At 34.2% G+C, this 18,898-nt stretch overlaps 1 protein-coding gene across 1 annotated transcript; it reads right to left on the bottom strand.

The window, feature by feature from the left end:
* Nucleotides 1-622: 622 nt before the first annotated feature.
* Nucleotides 623-15,887, bottom strand: LOC132759792 (uncharacterized). Its single transcript, XM_060751641.1, has 7 exons — nt 15,811-15,887; nt 15,232-15,477; nt 14,346-14,663; nt 11,578-11,782; nt 10,174-10,281; nt 7,194-7,298; nt 623-2,399 (listed from the first exon to the last, which is right to left on the bottom strand). Exons 1-7 carry the CDS (start codon nt 15,885-15,887, stop codon nt 2,082-2,084), a joined length of 1,377 nt encoding a protein of 458 aa, XP_060607624.1. The 3' UTR covers nt 623-2,081.
* Nucleotides 15,888-18,898: the final 3,011 nt, after the last annotated feature.

Here is an 18,898-nt window from a genome sequence, read left to right as displayed (position 1 = left end):
TTTGTTGCCATAGCAACCAGAATTTTCAACATAGGAAGAAAAGATAAAGACGTGCATAATCTCCATACTGCCATCTATCCATATATCAAGTTTCATAAAAATATTTTCAGTACTTTTCAAGTTATCGCGGGATCCAGTTTTGTGGACGGACGGACTGACGGACTGACAGACAGATGGACAGACGGACAGACAGACGGACGGAGGGTAAACCTAAAGTCCCCTCCGGTAAACAGGTAGGGGACTAAAAATCACTTCCGTGTTGTCATGCGTTGTGTTCCTTTTCTAAAATAAATTTATTAATTTATTTCATGTATCTATTTTTATTCTTATTTTATTTCATTTCCTTTAGGGGACCACAGGTTAGTTTAATGTCTCATCAAACAGTATAGCTCATAAGGCAACAATTCAGCTTCACTGGTAGAGGAAGACAACAGGTGGTTTCCATGCAATATTTCTGGCACAAGCAGGCGCCTAAGTAAAATTACCAACATACCTTTAACTAACTGGAGGGCTTCCTCGCATACAAAAAAATCCAAAATGAACCTAATGCGGTGAGGGGCAAGTAATTTTAAATCAATGACTTTTACCTCAAGGTCACTGACACCTCATCTATTTATTAAAAAAAAAACGATTTTGTTGTAAAGAAAATGTGGACATGTAATGGTTAATGGGGCAAACCATGACAAAAATCTACAAACCTTGCAATACAGTAAATCACTAATCATAATAATACACACATAAAACCTACTGTGAAGCAATTTCTCTTTGTAAAGATACTGTCAGTGTCTTGTCTTACTTTGATACAAAGTCAATACAAGTGTTTTAAAGCTGCACACCTCCAGATGAGCCAAAATATTTCAAGAAAATCAATCTTAAGAAAAAGAAGTGTACTAAGACTTAAGGAAAAGTAAAAAAGATTAAAAAATATATCTACATGTTGTGTGAGATTAGTGACTGATTTTGAAATTTGTCACCATTACTAACACAGAAAGGGCTATTTTTTAAATTTTGATCTCTGTTAATTTATTATAAGTAGATTGTAAGTGTTATGTGCAATATGTAAATTATTTTTCTTTGTTCACAACATGATACATTTACATACATTTTAAATTAGCATGAATCCGGAGGCATCTGAATTCTATCTTGAACATTGTAATATGAAAATCATAAAGAACAATGTTTATTTAACATCATTACAAATGTTTAATATATATTTTATTATATACAGCAATATACAATTTATGTGACATCTACATACATGTACTAGAGCTGTCACAGGACTGAAAAATACCCCCACCTATCTTCTATGTAGAGGATATTATGCATTGAATTCATTAATATTATTGAAAGAAAACATTTCAGCTGAGACTTGAAAAAAATATTTAAAAGGTAAATAATCTATAGTGCAGACACAAAATGTAAAACTTTTGACCTTCAATGGTAAATATGACCTTGGGTATACACAGCAGTGTCATATGTTCTGCACATTGCCTAGTGGAGGATAACATTTGAGAAAAAATTGAAGAAAATCCTTCAACTGGTTTATAAAGTGGACACAAATTGTCTGACCTTTGACCTTCAATGGTGACCTTGAGCTTGTGCAATGGCAGCATAGATTCTGCCCAATTCCTCATTGAGGTAACAGCTGAGCTAAGTTTAAAGAAAATCCTTCAAGGGTATATAATTTATAGAGCAGACATTAAAATGTCCGACTTTTTTACCGATGATGTTTAGGGGTTACACCAACACAGCTGTCACATGGGTTCTGGAAATTGCTCAACATGACGTGTGAACTTGAGCCAAGTTTAAAAAGGTAAAAGATTTATAATGTGGTAACAATGGACCCATGGACTAACGGACCGACCAACTTGCATGATAAAATGATTCCAAAATATGTGGTGGGGGGTATAATGACTTGTATTATGGTCCTGATATTAAACAAAATGTGCAACCAAAATTTATGAAAATTCTGCAAAATTGCAAAGAAAACAAATTATATTAGGATATCATTAGAAATACTCTATCCCTTATCATTCAGAACATACTTAAACTACATAAGCTAAATGCATATCAAAAGTTATTCATTTCTTCTTGCTTACAACTCTTATTGGTTCGGCTACACCTTTAGACAGAAGTCCACCATCTCTACCATTATAAAGTGGTGGCCATACCAAAAAATCAATTGTTTGTCCAGACTGACTGTACACTGTATAGATATTTGTATCAAACTTCTCGCCTTGTTTGACATCCATTTTCATCAACAAAGGAGGGTCATGCAGAGCCATAAGCCAGCAAACCTCGGCACATTTCTGTATATAAGGTGTACATGCTTCTATATGCTTCTTATCAAATTTCTTTTCCTCCCTTTTATCCCACGTTTTAGAGTCTGCAAGAAATGCCTATAACGAAATAAAATTTCAAGAACGTTTAAGCATCTTATCATTCAAATATTGGTTAAAAATCAACAGAAAAGAAAAATAAATTCTGTAGCAGAAATTCTGTAGCAGAAAAACATGGCTACATGATTTTTAACACTAGAGGTAATATAAACTTGCTCATTGTCCACAGTAGGACATGCCAAATGTACATTTTAAAACAGCCCATCATCAAACATCTATCTAAGAGGAAACACAATGACATTTGGAAGTTGATAGCCAACTGGCTGATAGACACTATGTAGTTTCAAAAATTGCAAATGTTATGACAAAAACCTTTCATAAATGTGGAAATATCAATTCAGCATTTTGTACATCTTGTTGGATCTTTTAGACTAACGGACACTGTAAAGGTCATATGGACATTACAGCTTAACTGATGGTTGGAGAACTCATGTGTCCCTTTGTGTGTTATTTCAGGCACCTGAGTAGAACCACTAATCTTCTGTAATCTAGCTGGACATCTTCCTAACAAGAAACAATCCAAAGTCTCCGATGAGACTCCAACCCACAGTATTAAGGGGAAAGTGATTTGAAGTCCGAGTAACCACTTTGCTACGGATGCCAATTTCATATCTTTTAAGGAATACGGGACATTCTAATTATAAGACTTCAACAATTATTTCAATTTATCATTTCAGTCACATATGAAACCTCTCCAAATGAATAACTAGAACTATCGCTGAATGCGATTCATACCCCCACCAATGTCCTTGACAGAAGACAACTTGGAAAAGTGGTTAAGGGAATAACTTAAGTGGCACAAATACATAAAAAGAAATTATCTCTGGTGAAAAAAAGACTTATTGTACAGGTAATAGTAAAAATATCTATTATCAAATCATGTTCGAAACAGTTACAAATAACCTTTCATTTTCCCAATATACTAAACTTTTTATAAGTCAATTTTTGACCTTCAAGTGTGGCCTTGACCTTCAGCTGGCACAAGGGTAAGATGGGTTCTGCACATCGCCCAATTGGAGTGAACATTTGAGTAAAGTTTGAAGAAAATCCTTCCATTAGTATAGAATTTATAGAGCGGACACAACATATTGTCTAGTATTGATTGTATGTAAATTTAAAGACTAAAAAAGGGGCATAATTTTGTCAACATCCAATACAGAGTTATGAAACTTGACCTGCATATCGTAATTGTGACACCTCATATATCTTTTAAGTTTCAAGCAAATACCTATGCTAGTTTGCGAAATATTCAAGAACATGTTTTAATCTAAGAACATTTTCTAAGTCAATTTTTGACCTTCAAGTCTGACCTTGACCTTTAGCCTGCACAAAGGTGACATGGATTCTGCACATAACCTTGTTTAGGTGAACATTTGAGAAAAGTTTGAAGAAAATTCTTCCATTAGTATAGGATTTATAGAGCTGACACAACATATTGTCTAGTATGTGATTGTATGTAAATTTGAAGATTAAAAAGGGGCATAACTTTGTTAAAATGCAATACAGAGTTATGAAACTTGACCAGCATATCTTAATTGTGACACTTCATTCATATTTTAAGTTTCAAGCAAATAGCTTTCCTAGATTCAGAAATATTCAGATATATGTTAAAATTAAAGAACATTTTCTAAGTCAATTTTTGACCTTCAAGTGTGACCTTGACCTTAAACCGGCAAAAGAGTGACATGGGTTCTGCACATAACCTTGTTGAGGTGAGCATTTGAGCCAAGTTTGAAGAAAATCTTTCAATAAGTGTAGGACTTACAGAGCGGACACGACATACTGTGTAATATTTGATTGTTTGATATTTGACCTTCAATTGTGACCTTGACCTTGAGCTGACAAATGGGCAACATGGGTTCTGCACATCCCATTGTTGAAATGAACATTTGAGCCAAGTTTGAAGAAAATCTTTCAATTAGTGTAGGACTTACAGAGCGGACACGACATATTGTGTAATATTTGATTGTTTGATATTTGACCTTCAATTGTGACCTTGACCTTAAAATGACACATGGGCAACATGAGTTCTGCACATCCCCTTGTTGAGGTGAACATTTTAGCCAAGTTTGAAGAAAATCTTTCAATTATTGTAGGACCTACAGAGCGGACACGACATACTCTCTAATATATGATTGTGTTTGATATTTGACCTTCAATTGTGACCTTGACCTTGAGCTGACACATGGGCAACATGGGCTCTGCACATCCCCTTGCTGAGGTGAACATTTGAGCCAAGTTTGAAGAAAATCCTTCAAGTGGTATAGGAGTTATAGAGCGGACACGAAAATGGAGACGGACGGACGGACCGACCGTCTGACCGACCGACTGACCGACCGACGCGACAAAGCGAATCCATTATAGCCCCCCCCCCACATTTTGTGGTGGGGGTATAATTAAAAAGAGGGCCATCATGGCCCAAGATCGCTCCCCTGATCCATCAACCCATCTAAGCAATGTCTTAGATAAGCATCCTGGCCAAGTTTGATGACAATTGAGTCAAAAATGTTACCTCTAGTGTGTAAAAAAGGTTTTTCCATATTTTTGGGCAATGTGACCTAGTTTTTTACCAGAGACGACCCATATTCAAACTTGACCTAGAAATCATCAAAGCAACCTTTCTGACCAATTTCCAAAAAATTTGGATCAAAACTGAAGCTACTAGAATGTTAACAAGCTTTTTGTATTTTTAGCTCATGTAACCTAGTTTTTGACCGGAGATGACCCATCTTCGAACTTGACCTAGAAATCATCAAAACAACCTTCCTGACAAATTTACAGACTATTTAGATTAAAACTGCAGCCACTAGAGTGTTAACAAGATTTTTCAATTTTTAGCTCCTGTGACCTAGTTTTTGACCAGATATGACCCATCTTCGAGCTTGACCTAGAAATCATCTAAACAACCTTCTTTACAAATTTACCAAAACTGCAGCCACTAGTGTTAACAAGCATTTTCTATTTTTAGCTCATATGACCTAGTTTTTGACAGGAGATGACCCATATTCGAACTTGACCTAGAAATCATCAAAATAACTTTCTTGAAAAATTTCAAGAATATTTTTATTAAAACTGCAGCGACTAGAATGTTAACAAGATTTTTCTATTTTATGCTCCTGTGACCTAGTTAATAACCGGAGATGACACATCTTCGAACTTGACCTAGAAACCATCAAAACAACCTTCTAGACAAATTTACATAATATTTGGATCAAAACTGCAGCCACTAATATGTTAACAAGCTTTTTCTATTTTTAGCTCCTGTGACCTAGTTTTTGCCTGGAGATGACACATCTTCGATCTTGATCTTGAAATCATCAAAACACCCTTCTTCACAATTTACAGAATATTTGGATCAAAACTGCAGCCACTAGAGTGTTAACAATATTTTTCTATTTTTAGCTCTTGTGACATAATTTTTTTAGCTCCTGTGACCTAGTTTTTGACAGGAGATGACCCATATTGGAACTTGACCTAGAAATCATCAAAACAACCTTCTTGACAAATTTCAAGAATATTTTAATCAAAACTGCAGCAACTAGAATGTTTAAACAACCTTTATCATTTTATGCTCCAGTGACCTAGTTTATGACCTTGTTTATGACCGGAGATGACCCATATTCAAACTTTACCGGGAAATCATCAAAACAACTTTCCTGCCAAATTTCCAGAATATTTGGATCGAATCTGCAGTCACTAGAGTGTTAAAGAGCTCGTTCTATTTTTAGCTCCTGTGATCTTTTTTTTTTACCGAAGTTGACCCATATTCGAACTTGACCTAGAAATCATCAAAACAACCTCCTTGACTGATTTCAATAATATTTGGATCAAAACTGCAGCCACTAGAGTGTTAACAAGCTTTTTACTTTTTTTAGATCCTGTGATCTAGTTTTTGACAGGAGATAACTCATCTTGGAACTCGATCTGTATTTCATTGAGACAAACATTCTGACAAAGTTTGATGATGATCCAATTAACTGTGACAGCTAGAGTGTTAACAACCCAATTGTTGACAAAGAATGACACACGACGACGGACGGCGGACATAGCCCCATCACTATACCTCGAGCTAAATAACAATACATTAACTGGGATTTTGTCACAAAAACATATGTTTCCCAAAACAATGTATGGTACTGATCACAACTGTGAATTTAGGTCAAAATCCTACAAGCAGTTTGACCTGTGAAAGCCAGACAAGATATTTCTATGTATAGATCTGGAGGCCATTTTGTGCAGTGAAGCAGAACCTGCCCGCCATGTGCACTTCTAGGGAGAGTACTGATCACACCTGTATAGTTTCACTTAATTCCAACAGGCAGTTCAACTTGTGAAAGCCGGACAAGATTTTTCTATTTATAACTCTTGCGACCATTTTGTGCAGAGGAGGGAAACATTCCCACAATATGTACAACTAGGGATGGTACTGATCATTCCTGTGAATTTTCATTGAAATCACACCAGCAGTTGGACCTGTGAAAGCCGGACAAGATCTTTCTATTCATAGCTCTGGCGTCCATTTTGTGCAGCAAAGCCAAACATACCTGCGATATACACACTTAGGAATGGTACTGATCACTCCTGTGAAGTTTCACTGAAATCCGGCCAGCAGTTTGACCTGTGAAAGCCGAACAAGGGGATTGCAGACAGACGGCAATAACAGTTTGTTTTAGGAGACATCATTTGCAGAGACATAATTCATGTGATGGATCAATTCAGTTTCAACTTCAATTTTACAGCAACAAATCTGAATTGTACACTTAATGGACTATTAAATGGCTCTGTTGACATTACCTGTTTAACCTCCTCTATGACAGGTGGTGATACTCCAACCCGTTTACGTAGATCGTTTAGTGATGGCTGGTCCTTTGATGTAATTCTGGGTCTGTCAGTCAGTCCCTGTAAAGATTTCAAGAATTCATTAGTATTTTTCTACACAAGTCTATATAAAGTAATTGCCCCTGAGGTGGAGCCATTATTGACCTCAGGGGCATGATATATATCAACGTTGTAGAAGTTCACAAGACAATGTTACATGCCAAATATTTAACCTTTGAACATAGTAGTTTCATGCAAAAACATTAATTATGTTTTCCTATATAATACATTTTCCTGTATAAGCCTTGTCCCGGTAAGGCTGAACATTTTTCTCAACCTGTGACAATAGGAATCGGCGCATAAATTTTTTAATTTAATGACCAAGTGTGACCTTTACTTGAAGAAGCCCAAACCTACAATTTATAAATGACATCAGTCAATGAATAAAGGGTGCTAAAATACATTTCAATACTGCTGACCTTGATCTAAGAACCTCTTATCTCCATCCAAAGGTAGAGGACCACACAAAATATTTTACTAGTAAATTTGAAATTACTACTATGAAGGTTTATATAAACTAAGTAACCTCCAGGGCATGATTTGCACAAGAGCCGGTTGAACTGGGTTATGCTCCCCAAATAGGTTTTGGACACAGGAAGGTATACCTCTTGTAGTGTCAGAGTTATGTCACAGACAAAGTTCAAAGTGTAAAAACAACCCAAATATTGCGCGCAACACATTGTCTCAATAATTATGGTGATCATTTCTGTGAAATAGTTTTAAAATCCCACTTCTAATAACGAAATTATGGGCTGGACATGCTTTTGCTGCAAGGTCATGCTGTGACCTTGACCTTCAAGGTAGCCACCTAAATGTTGCGCGTGACACGTCATCTCAATATGGTGATCATTTCAGTGAAATAGTTGTAAAATCCAACTTCAAATCACAAAGTTATGGGCTGGACAAGATTTTACTGCAAGGTCATGCTGTGACCTTGACCTTCAAGGTAGCGACCGAAATGTTGCGGGTGACGCGTCGTCTCAATATGGTGATCATTTCTGTGAAATAGTTGTAAAATCCAACTTCAAATAATGAAGTTATGGACTAGACACGATCTTGCTGCAAGGTCATACTGTGTCCTTGACCTTCAAGGTAGCGACCCAAATTTGCTCACAACACGTCGTCTCAATATGGTGATCATTTCTGTGAAATAGTTTTAAAATCCGACTTCAAATAACAAAGTTATGGGTTGGACACGATTTTGCTGCAAGGTCATGCTGTGACCTTGACCTTCAAGGTAGTGACCCAAATGTTGCGTGCGACACGTTGTTTTAATAAGGTGATCATTTCTGTGAAATAGTTTTAAAATCGACTTCAAATAATGAAGTTAGGGACTGGACACGATTTTGCTGCAAGGTCATGCTGTGACCTTGACCTTCAAGGTAACGACCCAAATGTTGCGCACGACACATCGTTTCCATATGGTGATCATTTCTGTGAAAAGGTTTTAAAAATCTGACTTCAAATAACAAAGATATGGACCGGACACGAATTACGGATGTACGTACGTACGGACGGACTGACGGACAGACGACCCGATGACTATATGCTCCGCCGAAATTTTTCGGGAAGCATAATAACTTTTATAGAGGACCATGAGGTGATGCAAAATATCTAAACTCTGTGCATTGTTCATGCAGAGAAGACATTTTTAAGACATTTAATTAAACAAGTCTATGTGAAGTAAATGATCCCCAGGGTGTTGCCATTTTTTACCTCTTGGGCATGACTTGTTACTTTTGTAGAAGCAATGCTTGTTACATTACAAATGTCTGAGCTCTTGGCATTTGTTTCACAAAAGAAAAATTTCTTGTACAAGACTTTATAAACTAAGTGACCCCAAGCGTTTATAAAACTTTGTCTAAATCCCCTTCAGCGGTCATGAATGTGTACTTTTTGACCTTTTACCAACCATGACCTTGATGTTGTGCCTTGCATATCATAAGCACATAGTGGTATCTTTTGTGCCAAGTAATTTTAAAACCTTTGACTTGTCAGTAAGTTGTAGAGCTGACATGAAATATAGATGTATTTATAAACTGGACCTTAAAGTATGACCCTGACCTTTAGTTTTATGACTTGATCATTGTGCTCTGCCAATGGTGTCATAATGGTGATCATTTCTGCCAAGTTATCTTAAAAACATTGCTGCTGTTTAAATGTTATGGACTGACACAAAATGTAGACTTTCTAACATTTACCTGACTTATTGGGAAGCAATTTAGTTATTGCACTCTGTACTTCATCTCATTATGGTCGTCACCTGTGCAAAGTTGTTTAAAAAAAATTTCAGCGGTTTAAAAGTTATGGAGCCGATAGAAATATAGACTTTTAACACTTGACCTTTAAGTATGACCTTGACCTTTGGACCTTTGAATTTTTCAGAAAATCCCTAGTATATTCTGGCCCTGAATTATGGAATAATATCCCTCTTAACATAAGATTATCTGGAACAGTTAGGAATTTCAAGCTTCATATCTATCTTGGTATTTCTCATCATTCAATTAATCATTTTATAAAAGATTTGATGTAACACCTACTTTGTTTAATTTAATATGTACTTCTTTGACAAGTGTTATGCTATGAATGGATTGTAAATATTATCATGTATTTCTTGTTCTAATAATTTCAATGTAAATTGTACCACATTGTTGTTTCCATATTATTGTAGTATTGTAGTGGTATATATTGTAAATTATGTTTTTCTTAGAGGCCCATATGGAAGATTGGGAAACATTTACTTTACTTTACTTTACCTTACCTTACCTTACCTTACCTTACCTTACCTTACTTTACCTTACCTTACTTACTTACTTACACTCAAAATGGAAAACTGCCTATTTATTAACAGTTATAATTTACCAAATTTCAAAAATTATTATTTTTAAACACCTACAGTTTTCTTTTGGTCAAAATTAGCCAAGTTCTGAGCAGGATGTAGAAATACATTTTGTAAACTTTCCATTTGTGCTTCCACCAGTTTATTGCAAAACGCCCAACATTCCTGAAAACAAATCAATCATTGTCTAAATTTAGGGTCAGTTGCATACATGTCAGACATCTGTCTTAACAATGCAAAGATACATATATATAATATGAATATTACCGTATATGTGTTTTTTTCTGCGGGCTCCAAATTCTGCCAAATTTTGGCATGTTTTTATTTCTGCGGACTTAATTTCTGCGGCACATTCTTTGGAAAAAACATGATTTAAATTCTGCGGCTCATCTTATCAAAGTCTAAGTCACATTACTCTTCCTATTTTATTTGCATGTACACATTCGCATTAAAATTTTGTTCATCATCGTTACCACAAAATTATATAGTAATTGCAAACAATGATATTGTTTACTTGCAAACAAATATAATGCTCAACAATAGACAGTATGCATCTTTTGATCAGCGTGAAATGACGTATGAAAAATATACCCTTTAGTATCTTTAATTTCATAAAATTGATAAAAGTTAATCGTAAATCAGTCAACAATTAATGTAAATGACGATTATTTAGCAGTATAAAGGTTAAAATAGTTTTAATGATTTAGTGGTAAACAAACCTTTTAGCGTACAGGCAAACACTATGATGTTTTAATATCTTTATTCATAAATTGGCATAATTAACAATAGGTACATCCTTACAAGCACATATTACATGCTTAGCCGAAAGCAATTTTAAATAACTCAATTACCCGCTAACCGTTATAATCCTATAGTCGTTATTACTTTAGAGGAAACAGGTCATCATGTGGGAGACATATCGTTAAAAACAACATGGAGAAATATTCTGCGGTTTTTATTTCTGCGGTGCTGAAATTGACCACAGAAAACGCAGAAATAAAGAAAATACCACTTATACGGTATATGATGTTTCGATCTTTTTTTGAAACAAGAAAAGGTATGTCAGCTCAACTTTTGACTCTGTCATTGTGACCCAAAATAAATCAGGCTATAACAGTTACAAGAGCAATGCATGTGATGTTAACACTTGTATGTTAAAATTTCTAAGTTAAAAGAGGCCTATCTGCAAATTCACTGCTTTAAGACTTACGCTGCTTGTCTAAAATCTGCACCTTGTCATGAGAAGCATTTCAATATTAAAGACAACAACAATTATGTTGAAGCAATCATAATAGCTCACATTTTTCTTCAAACAGACAGGCTTAACAATCATTTTACGGAATATGCAAAACAATATCAATGTATACCACCTAGTGTTGTTTCAAACAATTCTTGTTTGGATGAATTAATGAGAACAGCATTTTATTCAACAATGTTGATACAAATAGTATTATACATTACTTGAAGAAGGCGTAGTAGAACATTTATGGCATCTCTTAATGGTACGCCTAGCTTCTTATCAGTCAAACTTTCAAAGGCATTAGTCCAATCATCATCGTATAACTGGCCAAACTTCTCCGACACCTTCATTGCTCTGTAAGGATCAAGAAAGTCAGCTATATCAGCATTCTGCTCTTGTAACTTCTTACCAGCCAGCTTACTAAACCTGTGTACAAAAAGAAAAGTACACCAATGTTACTAAAATTCATTAAAAATTAGCATTTACTGGTCAACATGACAAGTATAAAGGTATTTTTTTCAAGAACCTTTCTGGAAATGTAGCAAATTTAGATCATAGCAACATTGTACTGAAGTTACCACTTTGAAGAATTTCAGGCATGCTCAGGAACAGACGAGTGGTATAACAAAATATCCAGATCCCCTAAAAGCAGGGCCAAAGCCTAATTGTTCTTATTTCTAAAGGCAAGTGCATCATATTAAAAAGATCGTATAATACTAGTGAAGATTTCACTAATAAAACATCATTTTCTTGAACAGAATTTACATAATATTTTGTATTTGTCATTGACTGTCAAGGTGACTTTTATGATTCAATGGCATACATAATTTATACAACATGTAGATGGTGCCATTACTGTTGCTTTGTCCGAGTACATGAAACCTTCCACCGAGTCAGGCAAAATCAATGGCTGACCTTGACTGTCAATGTCTTTTTTAGGTCATTGTCCTATTTAAATTATTCAACAAATTAGTTTTGTCATAAATATATTCTCCAAGTTTAACCCTTTCCCTCATGAGCATATTGTGAAAAATGGCCGTTTTCATTGAAAAGTCTCCTGTTACAAGTTCAAACTGCTATGAAACTATGAAAAATGCTTCAATACTAACCAAACTTGGCACAAATGTTGACTGGACCAGTGTCTTTGTAATGACATGCTCAGTTTTAAATTTCCTGTTACCATGGCAACGAGGGGACATCTCAAAATTGCCAAAAATCACTATTTTGCCGTAATTTTTTCCATCAAATATTTATTTCAAAGTGCTGCAATTTCTCAAGGGATTAAAAAAGAGTCGAAGGCTTTTCAGTGGTGGTTACACATTACCTTATGATCGACCTGGGGTCATTTTTAGCCTCCCTCAAGTCCAAATTTTTCTTGGAAATAAGGGGGACTACCGCCCCCCCTTTAAACCCCCCAAACAGAAAGGGGGACATCCCCCTTCTGGCAACGCCCTAATGTATCGTTTGGATGGGGCGTCGCCAAAAAAGTGCTCACTTTTTTAGCAACATTTCACAAGCGAAAACTTGTGTTTTGGGTCCAAATAGGACATTTTTTCACTATTTGAGACCTAAAAGAGGGGGGGGGTCGAAAGTGCGTTGTTTCGCGTATATATGAGGTAAAGGGTTAAATCATATCTGTAAATATATAACAAAGTTGTCACAATTTAAGCAAAATTCAATAAATTTACCTTGAGAATCAAGATCATTCAAATTTATGGTCATACTTTAACTATACAATATGTTGGTTTAGTCTTAAGTGTTCTTTTGACATGAAACGGATAAAATCCTTTATTAAATAACAAGGTTATGACAATTTTAGAAAATATCAATACTATGACCTTGAAGGCCAAGGTCTCTTTAAGGTCAAGGTTATATTTACATTATGTTGTATTTCATGTTTGTCATAAGTATTCAAGTATAAATAACAAAGCTATTACAATCTTTGCAAAACCAATAATTTGACCTTGGTTGTCAATGTCATTTAAAGGTCAAGGTTATTTTTAGTCATTAACATACGGATGTATCTATTTTATTAATGTTATCTAGTCCAAGTATAAATTAAGTCTGTGAATAACTATTAAAGTTATCACAATCTACGCAAAATTTAATATTTTTTACCTTGACATTCACTTTTGCTGTCAAGGTCATATTTGTACTATTCAAAGTCAGTTCTATCTTAAGTGTAGTTTTGAAATCAAATTCATGAACAATAAACAAAGCAACACTAAATATAGACCATGCCATTTAAAAGTCAATGGTATATTGAAATCATCCAATATGTCAATTTTTTCATCAGTGTTCTTTTAATCTAGGATGAATGTAATTTATCAATAAGTAACATAGTTATTACAATTTAAGCAAAATATATATCTTGTTTGACCTTGACAGTCAAGGTGTTATTCAAGGTCAAGGTCATGTTTGAATTAATCCTTTGCCTATGTATGAATCAAAACCTTAAATAAATAACAAAGTTGTGGCAAATTTTCGCAAAGCTCAAAAACTTGGCAAGGAATGTAAATTAAGTTTCTTGGGAATGTTTTAGTGGTTTCATATTTAATTCCATTCATATGTAAACCCTGTGACCGACATATGCATCAGAGTTAAATCATTTGTACAGTTAATGTAGAGTATCACCCAGAAGCTTGCAAGATAAAATAATGTAATAAATTCTGTACTAAAAATACACTAATTCGATATCCTCTGTATACTATATGTTTTCCCTAAATGCATAATGAAGTTGTTCCTTTTGAAACTAGATTTTACTGAATTCTAGGTTGATACATTGTCCCCTTAGTGCAGAAACAGCTAATCCCCTCTTAAATCTGACAGTCCCAAGTTTGCCCATAACTGCACTAAGGTGATGATGTTATTAATACGTTTACAGCTGTGAAGAGTTTGTTAAGAACCAAATGCTGTTATTGATACTAGATCTGAAAGAGTCATCAACTTTTAAAAAAATCTTAGAATGGTCTGAATACTTCTAACTTACCTGTCTCGCAAATTATCTCGTTCTGCTAAGAGTTTTTTGTACTGGTCATCAGCTTTCATTTTCTCTTCTAGAAGAATTCTTTGCATGTGTTCCAAATTCTTGTTTGCCTGTTGTTCCATATGATATTTCTGTTTATCAAGATTTTTATATGCAGCTTCAAGTTTTTTATTTGCAGCATCTAATTCTGCTATTCTTTTTTGATGTTCCTGACACTTAACAGAATCATCATTGACATGTTTCTCAAGCCTCTGAACCATGTCCGTAGCAGACTTTAGTTCATTTTCAACATCTGTTCTTATATTCTTTTCCTGTCCGAGACTATAGGTATAAAATAGAAAAATTCTTATTATTGTGCCTACCTTCATGAATATTGATAAAATAGCTATTTTTAAATGCTCTGTCATAACAGGGGTTATTCTCACACAAACTATAATAAGGTGTTATTCAAGGTCAAGGTCATGTTTAAATTAATCATTTGACTATGTATGAATCAAAACCTTAAATAAATAACAAAGTTGTGGCAAATTTTAGCAAAACTCAAAAACATGGCAAGGAATGTAAATTAAGTTTCTGGGGAAATGTTTTTAATGGTTTCATATTTAATTCCATTTATATGTAAACCCTGTGACCTACATATGCATCAGAGTTAAATCATTTGTACAGTTAATGTAGAGTATCACCCAGAAGCTTGCATGATAAAATAATGTCTTTAACTTGTTCAATAAATATTGTACTAAACCTACACTAATTCAATTTCCTCTGTATATTATATGTTTTCCCTAAATGCATAATGAAGTTGTTCCTTTTGAAACTAGATTTTACTGAATTCTAGGTTGATACATTGTCCCCTTAGTGCAGAAACAGCTAATCCCCTCTTAAATCTGACAGTCTCAAGTTTGCCCATAACTGCACTAAGGTGATGATGTTATTAATACGTTTACAGCTGTGAAGAGTTAGCTTATATGAAGCTTCAATATTTTTACATGTAGCTACTAATTCTGTGATTCTTTTTTTATGTTTCTCATTCTCAACAAAGGCACCATTGAGTTGAAACTCAAGGCTTGTAACACTGTCCCTATCAGACTTTAGATCAATTTCAACAGCTGTTGTTATCTTCTTCTCTTGTTCAAGACTATAGGTATAAGTAAAATACTAATTTATTATTTAAGAATGCATATGTTATTTAAGGAACTATGCACGGAAGGGCACCTGAGGTCTTCCTCCACCAGTAAAGCTGGAACGTCGCGATATGACCAATATTGTGTCGAGGTGACGTAAAACCCAAAAACAAAACAAACAAACAAACAAATTTAGCGAACTCTCTAGCATACTTTAGCTCGTTTTCAACATTTGTTCTTGTCTTGTTTTCCTTTTCAAAACTTTAGGTACAAAATAGAAATTTACCTTATTTTGACTTGCATTCATGAAATAGCGATAAAATAAATATATTTTCAGGTACACTCACTTCATATTAGCTTTCCTTCTACAATAAGTGTGATCTTGACCTTGAACAGGCATAGAGGCTGCGTGAGTTCTATACATCACTTTATTGCGGACATAGAATGAAAATAGAATTGTCTTTTGTTTGACCTTGGCTCTGAACCAGCATAATGTAGCTATCATTTATACACCTTGCCTAATGTTGAAGTGGTCATGTGGACCAAGTTTGAAGAAAATCCATGAAAAGTAAATGATTTAATGACCGGAAACTAAATTTGGAAAATGACAAACCATTGAACTGACAGACAAGCACTACAAAATGTTTCAGTAAAGCTTACCCACTTATTGGTAGGTAAAAAAATTTAAGGGATTTAACCATTATGTTATTATGTTTTCATCTCTTCAAAAAATCTTATAATTTTGTCATGTTAAGTATTTCCTATCTTTTTTGATTTCAAGAAATACTTGATACTGGTTTGAGGATAAGTTGTATTTGCAGTTGGTTACTTTTTTTTTCAATCATATATGTTTTAATCTTTTAATTAAAGACCCAATGCCTTCTGTTGCAAATAATAATTTCATCTGGGATTATCCTTTTTCTAGATTAACAATGATATTTTCTTTCCAAAGAAATATCATGTTCCTATATCTTGATTTAAGAATATCAATGTAATTTATGTTATCACTTTAAATCAAGTTTAGATAATCTGCTTTTATAGATTTACAATTTTATAATCATCAAAAAATGCATTAAGGTGACAAATTTCAATTATCACTTTTAATACCGAAATGTGTTTGTTTGCTTAGCAGTCTAATATAACTCTTTTGAACACCTTTCTAATGTTTGGAAAAACGATATAAGATGGTACAAATACATTGTTTTATCTAATTTGCCCGTCAATTGTTACAGGCGCTACATCCACTGTTGACACACTATCAGTATTTTGATTAATCTAAATACAATGTGACTTATCGGTTTAAAATGTCATTGCTCGTAATATTATACATAAATACATCTTTTAGGAATGTCTCCACATTATATTGTCATTAAGAATTGTTGGCTAATATGTTACAAATGACATAACGGTCAAACGCTTGATCAAGGGAATGGGAATGTGTGAAATAATAATTCGTTTGTTCCATAATATTATTGACAACACGTGATCTTAATGGACTCTAGTACGGATTCAGCTTGCTAAACAATCATCCTCGTATTTTTTATATACATCTTCGTATTTTTTTATATACATCCTCGTATTTTTAACTACATGTATTCCATATCAAAACAGCATTTTTGTTATGTGTACGCCTAAATGGCTGATGTCCAGGCGTACCTCAGAAATTTTTAAAATATGATTACGATAGTCTGCAGATGTTTTTTTTTCTTTATGGGTCAACTTAATAATCGGACGGATATTTAAATAGAGAAAAACAGAATCCCTAAAGAAAGCCCTACACAGCAAAATTGTAAAATGTTGCAGGCTCGGTTTGATTGAGCCTGTTCATTGACGGTAATGGTAATTGCAAGTTACCGGCCACGCCCCCTAGCACCGGCTTAAGCAGAATTCAACATTTAAAAACAAAAATGGTGAAATTTTGAATTTTGAAACATCCGCAGATAAATTAAAACATGTTTCTTTCATTGAGTGCTTTGAATATATTGTTCGCAAGTAAATTGAACACAGTACTAATGAACTGGCTACCAATATACATATCCCCCGATGAAAATACTTGTAATTATAATAATAGAAGTCAGAAAGGTCGGATCAATTTAAAAGAGTTATACTTTTCATTTAAACAGTCATTTATATCAATTAGCAATTCACGAACAAAAATATGTAATGTCCTGCTCTCATTTGTACATTTTACATTCATTTTTTTTGATAACTACTTTAATGAAGGCAACAGAGTGATGCTACTTGCTACATATCTGTACCTATGGTTGGAGAAAATGACTTTTAAGACAGACACGACCCCCCCCCCCTCTCTCTCTCTCTCTCTTCCCCACGGCATAGCCATTTTTCAATATAAGTGAGTTTTGTATCTATTGTTTGGTTCTTCTAGGTAAAATGTTAAATAATTTTTCAAATAACTAAGATCTTGGCATTGTAGCTTTACAAAGGAAGTATACAAGCAAATATTTTTACTATATAAAAAGCAATAACCCCGGGGCGGAACTAATATTGACCGACAAGCTCATATTTTAATGATATTTGTATAGACCCACTAGGCATTGTTACATACCTCATATCTTGGTCCTTGCCCTATGGTTTTCGAGTAGAGGTTTTTAAGTTATTTCTACATATACATTATGCAATATAACAAAACCCCATGAGCCCCGTGGTAGGGAATATTTTTGACCCCAGGACTATATTTTGAGAACACTTAACAGTGTTACCTACAAAAATTCTAAACTCTAACCGGAGGAAGTCTTTAATTTTTAACAACATGCATATACATATAAGGATAGCCTATTTTATCCCGAGGCGTGGGCAATTTTAATTAAACAACGTAGACTTACTTGATGACATTGCAAACCAAATAATTAAATACTAGCCCATTGCAGTTTTAAAGAAAGAGATTTTTAAAGTTTATTCTTTCTGCATGGAATGGAATTCTTTATACCAATTAAATAAAGCTCCATACCAGATAAAGCCCTGCTTAGTTTTAACAACATTTGCCAAATGGTTTAGGAGGAGATGATGATTTAAACAGTCAATGGAAGACACACTAGGGACGTCGGGCTTGGGCCGATCACAATTATAGCTAACATTGAGCTCAAGGTGACCAATGAATGTTTACAAAATGGCGAAAATTCAAACATAATGGAGAAGAAGAAAGTTAGGATTTTTGATAATTGCAAAACATTGACTAGAAAATAGAAAGTAATTTAATCATAATAAGCATTGCACCTGCTTGCATGCAAAAAACAAAAATTGCATAATAGATGGACAACAGATGAACAACAAAACATCACTCAAACAAATAACTCCACATTAGCACTATGTTTTAAAAATATTAACAATTCTTTTCAACAGCTTAAATAGTGTTAATAATTGAAAGCAGTCTGTCGCCTAATGTGATACAATTAATACTGTGAATTTAAACCAATA

The sequence above is a fragment of the Ruditapes philippinarum genome, unplaced genomic scaffold (genome assembly GCF_026571515.1).
Source record: "Ruditapes philippinarum isolate M1 unplaced genomic scaffold, ASM2657151v2 ctg11767_1_1_1_1, whole genome shotgun sequence".
NCBI classification, from domain to species: Eukaryota; Metazoa; Mollusca; class Bivalvia; order Venerida; family Veneridae; genus Ruditapes; species Ruditapes philippinarum.
Note: the sequence above shows the minus strand (reverse complement) of the source record. Positions and strands in the feature narration are given on the sequence as shown.

Bases quoted from the DNA above. Each gene is read 5' to 3' on its own strand.
- LOC132759792 (XM_060751641.1), bottom strand. From the start codon at position 15,887: ATGTATAGAACTCACGCAGCCTCTATGCCTGTTCAAGGTCAAGATCAC. The intron at 11,783-14,345 runs GTAAGTTAGAAG...TTTTGTACACAG, and splicing joins CGAGATAATTTGCGAGACAG to GTTTAGTAAGCTGGCTGGTA. The intron at 10,282-11,577 runs GTAATGTATAAT...ATTTGTTTTCAG, and splicing joins TTCTACTACGCCTTCTTCAA to GAATGTTGGGCGTTTTGCAA.